The sequence below is a fragment of the Podarcis filfolensis genome, assembly GCF_964270895.1.
Source record: "Podarcis filfolensis genome assembly, chromosome: 11".
NCBI classification, from domain to species: Eukaryota; Metazoa; Chordata; class Lepidosauria; order Squamata; family Lacertidae; genus Podarcis; species Podarcis filfolensis.
The window spans coordinates 61,671,422-61,682,999 of record NC_139613.1 but is presented as its reverse complement, the minus strand read 5'-3'; the positions used below and the strand labels follow the sequence as shown (position 1 = coordinate 61,682,999).

General features: G+C 49.3%; 1 protein-coding gene across 2 annotated transcripts in view; it reads left to right on the top strand.

Annotated features, from left to right (window-relative positions):
- The window catches only part of CFAP95 (cilia and flagella associated protein 95), a 30,649-nt gene extending 30,265 nt beyond the window's left edge, over nucleotides 1–384 (top strand). For both annotated transcript variants that reach the window (XM_083577181.1, XM_083577180.1), the window contains one exon: nucleotides 7–384. In XM_083577181.1, coding sequence (XP_083433307.1) covers nucleotides 7–204 — 198 coding nt within the window. In that variant the 3' untranslated portion in view covers nucleotides 205–384. The remainder of the gene's footprint in view (nucleotides 1–6) is intronic.
- The last annotated feature ends 11,194 nt before the right edge of the window (nucleotides 385–11,578 follow it).

Genomic DNA, 11,578 nt, shown 5'->3' with positions numbered 1-11,578 from the left:
CTTTAGATTGAGCTTCAGCCAGATGGCTACTCTGTAGTTCACAGAAAATGTCATTCTCAGTTTACTGACACGGCTGATTACAGAAGACATGGGATCAACACATGGCAAGATGAGAGTGGGTTGTATGGTAATGCAGATCTAAGGCAAAAAGTATTTCCTGTCACTAGCCCTATACGGACAAATGTGAATGAAGATAATTCTTAAGCACTAGCAACTCTACAAAAGTAAAGTCTACCTTTGTATCTGATTATTGTAGAATCATACTGCAAAATAAATAACATTGCAACTTTTAGAATAGTTGGTTATAGAATAAATCCATATACGGTACTTATATAATGGATGTACCAAATTGGGATCCTGTTGTTAACCTGTTCAAAAAAACAACAACAACCCAGATTACTGAAATTCTCTGTGATGGATTAAGCCAACAGATGTCAAGTTAGAGGAATTCTGTAAATTATTGTGCTTTGTTTAGGAAGGAACTGCATGTTACATTAGTTTGGGCTGCTGTCAAAAATAGCAAGTACATTTTAAATTCTCTTATAGCTTTCTGCTTATCCTTCCCACATCCTGCAACATGGTCTGCCATTGACAAGGGGGTCACTTAGTATGAATATATAGTGCTGTGATGATAAGATTTGGTTAGTCATCCTTTTATACACACTGGGGGTGGGGAGTTAATATGCATTTGCCATATTTAGTGAACACCACCTAAAACAGTTGGCCTGCTTGCAGGGTCATCTATATCCTATCACTATGTTGGAAGCTGCCCAGAGTGGCTGAGGCAACCCAGTCAGATGGGCAAAGTACAAATAATAAAAATGGTTGTTGTTGTGTACTTGAATGCCCTGATTTTTTACCACCCTCCCTGTACTAGTATTTTCAGTAAGTCCCTTCCAAATGCAAGCTTAAGGGCACAATCCTGTGATCCCTGCAATAGGCCATGGCTGCCTCATGGATGTGAAAGCTGCCAAGGGAGGAGTCACTGAAGGAGGTTTGGGGTCTACAGGATCCAAAGCCATCCCTTTTTCTTGGCAAGGAAAGGAAAACACACCAACCCTATATTGGGTGTATTTGTTTTTTCCTTCTGTCCCCCACACTGTTGGGATACTGCCAGGGAGACGGAGGCATCAGGCAGGCCCCAGTCGTCTCTGGATGATCACTGGTCTCCCGTGGAACAGCATCAGTCAATTAGTAACACAAGCCACAGAGAAATTCCAAGACCATCCTTTCAGCAGAGTCTTCACAACAAAAGGATGCAGACAGGAGAGCATATTTACAGCTTTATTCAACGTAGTTCAGAACAAAGGAAAAACATGAGTGCTTGCCTCCATGTCCAGGAAAACAGCCAGAACAAAAGCTATATACAAAACGGAAGTTCCCAGCGAGAAGCTGGAAGTAAACAAGTATGTGACACACAACAGCCTGTTCCCTTTTAAAGGTGGAATTGAACTATATCCTAACATCCTCCCCCTTTCCGTGTAACCTGTAGTACCTGTGGTTCAACCCAATTGCAACTTCTGTACATAAACCTTAAGTTGTTCTCTGTTAACAACCTTAGACAACAGATCAGCAGGAATTTCATTTCCTGGCATGTAGGACACCTGAATGATTCCTTTCTGAATACACAAGAGAGTGCATGATGTAACTTAATCTGCAAGTATTCGGTTCTTTGCTTGCAACTCTCTGAGTTCAGCAAAGCCAAACAGGATCTATTGTCTTGATACACCTGTGTAGGACATTTTACAGAAACTCTGATGTCCTGAAACAGTTGCATCAACCATTCACAATCCATGAGTGAAAATGACAGGGCATTGAGTTCTGCTTCACAGGAACTTGGGCTTACTGTCGTCTGCTTTTTGCACAGCCAGTCAAAGAGACAATGGTTGTACATGTAGCATACTCCAAGAACTGCTTGTACCATCCATGGTGTCACTTCCAAAACTAGCATCTGCAAAGATTTCAACATCTCCCATCTTTTGGCTGGTGAACCTCAGCCTGTAATGCAAAGTCCCCTTCAAATAGCGGGCTATGCGCTTCAGAGCCTTCCAATCCTGAACAGTAGGATTGTTGGCATGTCTGCTAAACAGGTTAGTGCTTACAGCTGTGTCAGGTCTTGAACATCTAGCAATGAAATTCAGCTTGCCTAGAATGCATCTGTACAGTGTGGTGTCAGAAAATGCTTCAGCAGTACTATCTACCTGGTAACCTGTCACCATCGGTGTGTCTGCTGGGTTTGCATCAACCAAATTCAGCCTGGTTAATACATCAGCAATTTTCTGTGTTTGGTGTACCAGAAAATTACCTGCTTGGTCCTTCTCCACCTGCAGAGGAAGATAGTTGGATACCTTACCAAGATCCTTCATGTCAAAGTGCTTCTTCAGCTGAGCTAGGGTGCTTTGGTACAAAGCCTGATTCTTCCAAAACAGAAGATCATCAACAAAACATAAACAATGCAGTTTGTTTTGCCCCTCCTCCTTGACAAACACATGGATCAGCTTTGCCTTGGTGAAAACCTAGGGAAAGCAATGTCTCAGTGAGTTTTGTGTTCCAACACCTGGCCCTCTGCTTGAGACCATATAGGGATTTCCGTAGTTTACAGACCATTCCCTTCTGTATCTGCACTCCATCAGGTGGAAGCATATACAGTTCCCCAAAACCCTGTACAAAAAAGCTGTATTCACATCATGATGAGAAACGTGCAGTTTCTCCTCTGCAGCAATCTTGAGCATTAGCCTAATGCTCTCATACTTGACGGTGGGTGAGTAGGTCTCATGGTAATCCTGTCCTGGTATCTGTGAAAAACCTCTGGCAACTAATCTGGCTTTGTGCCTGACAACCTTGCCAGTCTGGTCTGTCTTGGCCTTGAAGACCCATTTGCTGCCAACCAGTCTCATTCCTGGGACTACTGGCATTAGCTCCCAGGTTTGGTTCCTATCCAAGGAATCAACTTCAGCCTTCATGGCATCAAGTCATGGTTCAGCATCTTTAGAGGTTAACTCCTGAACCTCTTTGAAGCTTGAAGGTTCCCACACCTTCTCTGAGCTACTAAGAACAGCAGTTGCTGTCTTAGCAAACTCATCAGCAAATCTCTTTGGAGGTTTGTCTTTTGTGGCCCTTTCAGATCTGCGTACTAGAAGCAAGTCTTCTGCACTCATTCTTCCTTCTTAGGAGAAAAGTGGCCAATGGTGAACAGTGGTTCTTCCAGTTCAGTGTCAGACGCATCAGATGGTCTGTGTGCTGGTCCCGGGGGGGGGTTACCGTGTGGCGTGGTCTGAGTCTGGTCCTGGGTCGAGGGTCTAGAGGCTGTCCGACAAGGGCGAAGCAGGGTCCAAGGCAAGGAGCTGGGCATGGTTAGGAACTCCAGAAGAGCAGGTCAGGGTGCTGGCAGGAACAGGTTTCCTACGATGTTGCTCCTGGGACTGGGCTGACCTTTATCTCCTCTGAGGCCTGGGGCGATCCCGGCCCACAGGTGACTCGCCTCCCCTGGCCTTAAGGCGAGCACTCCTCCTGAGAGCACTTAGTTCCCTCCGCCTCTCTGCCCTGAGCCTCTGCAGCTCAGGAGAGGCTGGAGGGTTACTGGACCCAGGAGCAGCTTCCCCTTCCCCTGACAGGGCTGGGAGAGGCACACCTGCAGGCAATGGGTCCTCGATCACCTCTGGAGCCAGAGCGGATTCAGCTGGTGTCTGCTCCTGAGGATCCAGCACAGGTGAGGGCCCTTCAGATTCAAGCCCCTGCCCTGGCTCAGCCAGCCCTGGAGGTGGGGACTCCTGTGCAGGCTGGGATTCCTCCGGTTCAGCCTCTGAATCAGAGTCCCAGGCCATCCCCCCTCACAGCCCCCCCAAACCGAGGGTCCGGAACCGGCTTGCTGGGGTACGCCGCATGGAAATCACGGAGGCAGGCAGGCATGTGGACGTTGGCCGCTGGTTCCCAGGAACAGTCCTCAGGCCCATACCCCTTCCTATCTATGAGATATTGGAGCTTTCCCCTGCGGTATCGTGAGTCCAGAATGCGCTCCACGTCATACTCGGGCTCCCCTGAACCAAAACTGGTTGCGGTCGGGGACGGTTCGGGTGGAACTCGGGGGGGGGCACTGAACTCAGTAGGGACCTGTGGAATACTGGGTGAACCTTCAGGGTTGAGGGTAACCGGAGACGGAATGCCACTGGCAAGACCTGGTCCACGATAGGAAACGGGCCGGTGAAGCGGGCGTCCAGCTTCTGCGAAGGCCGAGAGGGGTGGAGGTGGCGAGTGGAGAACTCCAGGTCACCGACGTGGAGTTCCGGCCCCACCTGGTGGTGGCGGTCGGCCTGGGCCTTGTATGCCTCCTTGGCCTGGCACAGTTGCTCCATCAATAGTTGTTGTTGAGACTGGAGCTCCTGAAGTCACTCTGCCACCGCAGGGACTGCGGTTGCCGGCAGCACATCCAGGAACAATCCGGGATCTTCTTCCTTTCAAAATATGTTTAGGCTGCCTTTTGGGTACACCTAAATATTAAAGGCAGCTCACAAAAATATAAACATAATTAAAACAAAATACAAGGTGAGGAAAACACTTAGTGCAATCATAGGTTTTCTACTCAAAAGTAAATTGCATTGTGTTCAAAGGGATTTATTCAACTGCCAGCTTAAGGATAGTAAACAAGGAACAAGGCTCCCTCATCAGGCCACAACTACTGAGAAGAGCATCTCTACATTTCCTCTTGTAGTCCTATATGAGCCTTATAAGCTTATACCAAGTGAGACCAGTGGTTCAGCATTATGTGGTCTGATGGATACAAAACCTCCAGCGTCTCAGCCCTTCCTGCATGGACAGCTTGTGCTCTACCACTAAGCTGAAGGCCCTTCACAAGCACTGGAAGAAAGTGATCTTCTAAAGACAGTGCATTTTGGAGTACACAGGGCTGAGAGGTTTCTCATTAGTTGATTCAGTTTAAAGGAAACATAATAATGTTTTAGAAAATAGTAGTAGTAGTATTTTATTAGCTAAATACTGATTGTAGATGGAGAAGCGGCATTGGCATAGGTACCAAATTCTTGCCTATTTTGTGTGAGATTTTGTGCGCTCCATAAGATCTCAAACAATTTTGGCTAGCGGAGGAGGTGACAGGGCTCCCACAGGGGCTGCCACCTTCAGGGCTTCTGGCACCTGAAGGAGCTGCCTCAGCCTGCCTAACGGCTGAGCTGACGCTGCAAAGATGGTATAATATGGTATAAGAAGACTGTAGCAATTGTTTAGAAAATCATTTAATGTTTGTAATATATTTGCCTGATCAAGCAGAAACGCATGAAAGCCTTAAAAGTAGAACAGTAGTCAGTGCAAAATATGGGATTAGGAAAGAATTACTCAAGATCCTAATGCACATACAGTGGTACCTTGGTTTACGAACTTAATTCGTTCCGGAGGTCCGTTCTTAACCCAAAACTGTTCTTAACCTGAGGCATGCTTTTGCTAATGGGGCCTCCCGCTGCCGCCGCGCAATTTCCACTTGCATCCCAGAGCAAAGTTCACTACCAGGAGCACCTACTTCCAGGTTAGCGGAGCTCATTACCCAAAGCGTTTGTAAGGAGGACAGTACATGACCCGAGGTTCTACTGCATTGCTTCTAGTATACAGCATGCAGAAATCACATATAAAGCACTGGTTTCAGTAATTCAATGTATGCTGATTCATTATTTTATACTCTTGTAAAGGAAAACACACATGCTCATGAATCTGGATGTCCTCTTAAAAAATCATCCATCTGCCTGATTTAATCTACGTACTTATTTTCTGGCAAGGTTTTGGTGGTTCTTTTTCTCTTGGCTTGTATGCTGTGCTGGTGAAGCTCCCTAATGAAAATACAAAACACTACTTTGGAGATAGCTTCAAAGAGCCACAAAGCCTCTGACATTGAATCCACATCAAAATTAGAAATTGCAACCATGCTCCTAGAATAAATATACTCTGCATGAGCTGCGTGCAGCTGTGAGGAGCCTCCATATCAACATCTTTAAATATTATAAGATGACATTCGAGCTTAGAAGACTCCAGGGGAAGGAAATCATTTAATAGGGGACAGTGAGCCAAGAACCAAATTCAGTCCCAAATAATCCTCATTTAACCAAGCTTTATGTATGTGTAACTGTAGCCCTACTCATGTGTTGCTGTGTGTAGGGCAGTCACAAGTAGGGATGGGAAGATCTGTCAATTTCGATTCTCTCCTTTTCTCACTATTCTAATTTTAAATCTATTTCTCTACATTTCTGTAGCAACCTGCATTTTTTATTTTTAAATCCTCATAAAAATTCACCAGCATTTTAGTATGAATTTCTCCTAATAAAGACATTTTTGCATGCAGCTTTGACTAATTTTTGCAGTTTCTCCCAATATATTCATTTTACATGTTGTTTTTCACTAATATATTATTTTTATGCACAGTGCCCAGCAACATACACATTTTGTCAACATTGGTGGGAGAACATCAACACAAAATTCAGATAAGTGTGAATTTTGACAGATACTTTGATTTGCATATTGTTTCAGAAAGTATGGATTTGATAAGATTCATTTTTAAATGTGAACTCAATTGAATTTCCTCCCCATCACAAACAGAAGACGTTTGCCTCTTCGGTTATCTATGCTAATCATTTAGATGAGGGCAGGGGCAGAAGTGTGGTCCTGTTCCTCCTTCTAATTAGTAGTAGTAGTAGTAGTAGTAGTATACTGTCCTTCATCATAAGATCACAGGGCATCCAAAACATAAAAGAACAAAATGAGAACATAAAATGCAAAATAAAACATGAACAAGAACAAACCAATAATCCCCTGCCCCCACAAACACATTTTAAAAGACATACAGTAGAATGTTAGCCAAAAGTCTGGGAAAAGAGGAATGTTTTTGCCTGGCACCTAAAGATCTGTACCAAAGGCACCAGGTGAGTCTCCCTAGGGAAAGCATTCCACAAGGGGGGACACCGCAGAAATGGCCCCTTCTCATGTTGCTGTCCTCCAGACCTTTTGCAGAGGAGGCACATGAAGAAGGGCCTCAGATGATTGCAGGGTCCGGGTAGGTTCACATGGGGAGAGGCATTGAAATTGAGTCGAGAGTGGATTTCATGCTCTTTATTCAGCTCATAGTGGTGAGGAGGAATGAAAGTCCCCCCAAAGTATTTGCTTTATATACATTATTTACACAATGGGCTGTGCGCGATTGGCTAATCAGACTGCTGCATTTTGGATCCTGTTATGTACTGAGTTGAATAGGATCCAAAATGCAGCAGTCTGGCCCTAGAACAATAGGATTCAGAATGCAGCAGTCTGATTGGTCCTAGAACAATGCAGCAGTATGATTGGTCGGCAGGAGCCACCCAATCCAGCTCCAGATAGAAGTGAATCCACAACCTGATTGGTCTACAGGAGAATTCCGGAATTAGTCAATCACGTGCAGCCCATTGTGTAAATAATGTATATAAAGCAGATACTTTGAGGGGACTTCCATTCCTTCCTCACCACTATGAGCTGAATAAAGAGCATGAAATCCACTGTCGACTCTGAGTATATTTCAGATCCTATTGTTCTAGGACCAATCAGACTGCTGCAGTTTGGATCCTATTCAACTCAGTACATAACACCCCTCCCCTCTAAGTTCCAGTCCTGCCCGGGAGGTCGCATTCATAGTCCTCAAGGTACGCCGGCGGCCTACATGTGCGTTGCGGCCTGGGGTGTTCCCTGGTCCGGGGTTCAGGTTCTGGCTCGTGTTCAAAGGATGCTGGCTGTGATGGGGCCGTTTGGTCTGGTGCAACTGGCTCACTCAGTCGTGGTTCTGGTTCCGGTGTCCTTTCGGCCTCACGGGTCCTCTCTGTATTTACTGATTCTGCCTTTCCTGCTGGCCCCTCCTGTTCTATGGGCCTCACTGCCCCACTGTTCCCTTGGGACTCCTCTGACCTGTCCTTCTCCTGGTTTTCTCCCAGGAATTGTAGCCGTATCTGGTCGCAGTGGCGGCGCCAGTATTGCCCCCCATCTGTTAGCACCTCGTACCACACGGGGCCAGTGACCCTGGTGACTGTGGCGGGTACCCATGCTGGGCCTGCCCCAAAATTCTTTGCGTACACTGGGTCCTGGGCCACGAAGGTCCGGGGGTTCCTTCCTTCCCCCACCACTACCTCATCCTGAGCTCTATCGGGGTGAAGGCGGTCCAATCTGATTAAAAGGTGCCGACCCATAAGTAGTTCAGCGGGGCTCTGGCCAGTCGTTGAGCTGGGGGTGCTGTGCTGTGCTAGAAGGAATGTGGCAAGGCAGTACTCCCAATCCCCTTGCGTCATGCAGCGGAGGGTGTCCTTGGTGGTCCGCACCATGCGTTCTGCTTGGCCATTGGTGGCAGGGTGGAATGGCGCCGAGCGGATGTGGCGGATGGCGTTGTGAAGGTTTGGAATTCTCCTGACGTAAATGCGGTCCCGTTGTCTGAGACGAGAGTGTCAGGGAGCCCGTGGGTTGCAAACAGCCTGCGGTAGTACCCGGATGGCTGCGGACATGGAAGTGGACGGTACCAGTGCGACTTCCAGCCATTTGGTGTAGGAGTCCACCACTATGAAGAATGTTTTCCCCTGAAAGGGGCCAGCGAAGTCCACATGCAGGCGTGACCATGGTGCTCGGGCGGACTCCCAGGACTGGACTGGGGCCCTTGGGGGATCTGGGTGGGATTCTTGGCAGGCCTGGCAGTGTTTGACCCAGGCCTCTATCTCTCCGTCAATCCCCGGTCACCACACATAACTCCTGGCAAGGGCCTTCATTCTCACTACCCCTGGGTGTGTCTTGTGTAGGGCTGTGAGGACCCTTTTGCGGAGGGGCTAGGGAACAACGACCCTGCTTCCCCATAACAGGCACCCCTTGTGGGCCGACAGTTCATGTTTGCGGGTTGTGTAGCCGGCAAATTCTGGCCCGGGGCTGCTGCTGGGCCATCCCCTCCACACCCAGTCCAGGACCCGGGAGATGACCCTATCTTTCTTGGAATGATGTGTAACTTCTTGTGCCTGAATGGGGCGGTCGGGAAGCAGCTCCAGGCTCATAACCTCTTGCGCGGGTGCTGGGTTGGGGCCTGTTTCCGGTAGTGGTAGCCTGCTGAGGGCGGTGAATCAGTGCATACTGGTAGCTGGCAAGGAAAATTGACCACCTGAGGACGCGAGGAGACAGCACTCGGGGGGTCTGCTTTTTGGGGGCAAACAAGCCAAGCAACGGCTTGTGGTCAGTCACCACGGTGAAGGGCCGCCTGTACCAGAAATCATGGAATTTTTTTACTCCCTTCATGATTGCCAGACCCTCCTTGTTGATTTGCGAGTAGTTCCGCTCGGTTGCGTTGAGTGCCTGGGAAAAGTATGCCACCGGTACCTCTCTTCCCTCCGGGAGTTGGTGTCCCAGGACAGTGCCGATGCCATAGGATGAGGCGTCGCATGCTAGCACCACCGGCAGCCTCTCGTTGAAGTGTGCCAAGACCGAGTTTGAGACAAGCAAGTCCTTGACTGCCTGGAATGCGGCCTCCTGGCGCTGGCCCCACACCCAAGGGGCCCGCTTGTCCAGGAGTCTGTGTAGGGGCTCTGCTACCGCCGCCTTGTGAGGAAGGAAGGAATGGTAAAAGTTCAATAGTCCCAAGAAGGCCTGAAGTTCAGTCTTGCTCTTGGGCGCTGGGGCATCACAAATGGCCCGTACCTTGTCCCCAGTCGGGTGGACCCCTTCTGCATCCACCATAAATCCCAGAAAGTCCACCTGAGGTACTCCTAGTAGACATTTTTCCTGCTTCACCTTGAGACCCGCCGTCTGGAAACGGTGCAGAACGGTGCGGAGGCGGTCCTCAAACTCCTCTGGCGTGGGCCCAGCAATCAACACATCATCGAAGAAGGGGGTGACACCAGGAATCCCTTTAAGGAGAGAGTCCATTAGATTCTGGAATATGCCTGGTGCCACACTGACACCGAATTGCAGCTGCTTTACCCTGAACGCTCCTCTGTGCGTCACAATCGTCTGTGCCTCTGCTGTGGCCTCATCTACCGGCAGCTGTTGATATGCTTGGGCCAAGTCCAGCTTGCCAAATTTTTTTGACCCAGCCAGGGTGGCAAGGACATGGCTGACCACTGGCACTGGGTATGCGTGGGCCGTGAGGGCCTTGTTTATGGTACATTTGTAGTCTGCGCAGATGCGGACTGAACCATTAGGCTTGACGGGTGTGACGATCAGGGTTTCCCAGGGGGCATTAGGCACAGGCTCCAGCACTCCTTGCTCCACGAGCCGGTCCAATTCCTCGTCTATACGGGGTTTCAGGGCGAACAGGACCCGGTGGGCCTTGAGCCTGACAGGTTGTACTGCGGGGTCAAGCTGTAGAGCAACAGGGGGCCCTGTATATTGTCCCAATTTCCCATTGAACCCCCCCGGAAATTCCTTGCATATGGTGTCCACGTCCACTTGTAAGCTAGTGCGGTTCACCCCGGTGACGGCTAGCCCCAGTGGTCCAAACCATGCCAATCCCAGTAAGCTAATGTAGGGGCCCTTGACCACAAGCAAGTCCAGTTGCCGCGTTCGCCCTTGATATTGCACCCATTGCGGGGACCTTACGTTTCTGGAAGTCCCGGAGGGTGAATGGGGCCAGCCTGAGTTTGGGACCCCCACTAGGACACAGTTTCTTTAAGGTTCTTGCCGAGATTATGGATAGAGTTGAACCCGTGTCCAGCTCCATGCGGCATGGGGCCCCCTCTATCTGTACCTCTACATAAATTTTCTCTACGTTGGGGTGGGGCAACTGGTATACCTGGAAGTCTGTGAGCTCCGTCAAGTTGCCTTGGTGCGTTGGGCCCCGGGACCTGGGGCTCTTGGATTGGTTATTGGATGCCTGGCGTCGGGTGGGCCGAGCCCGACACACCCGGGTGATGTGTCCAGATTTTCTGCACTGCCTGCATTCTGTGTTGCGGAAACGGCAGGTCCTCCTCTCGTGACTCTCCCCACAGCTTGCGCAGTTCCCCCCTTCTCATCGAGGCAGCTGTGGTCTGTGAGCTGCTTGAGTGCGCTGCTGTACTCGATGCACCTCCTCCCTGTCGGATCCTGAGTCGTCGGTGAGGTCTTTGTGGTGGACCCTTGGTTGGGACGGCAGGCTTGGTCGTGCCTCTTACGTCGACCTCTCGGCAGCTTCTGTTGCCAGGGCCTCCTCCAGAGCAACCTGGAACGTTAGGTTCTTCTTAGCATAGAGGTGTTGTTGCAGCTTCTGATCCTTCAGGCCACCGACGAGGCGGTCATGAAGCGTGTTCTCCAACTCTGAGAAGTTGCAGAACCGGGCGGCTTGGTGGAGAGAGGTCACAAACCCAGTTATGGTTTCCCCAGGGGCTTGCCGCTTTGCGTAGAAGGCATTTCGACGAGCCATCACTGAGGGCTGTGGTGAAAAGTACCCCTTCAGCTGTTCCATTATTGTTTTGTATGGAACAGTATAGCGACGTCTTCAGGTGCAAGGAGAGCCCGGGCAATTTCAAACGTCTCCTCTCTGCAGACGCTGAAGCATATTGCCCTCTTCTTGGCGTCTTCTTCATCGGTGACCCCTTTGGCTTCTAGGAGGAAGGTG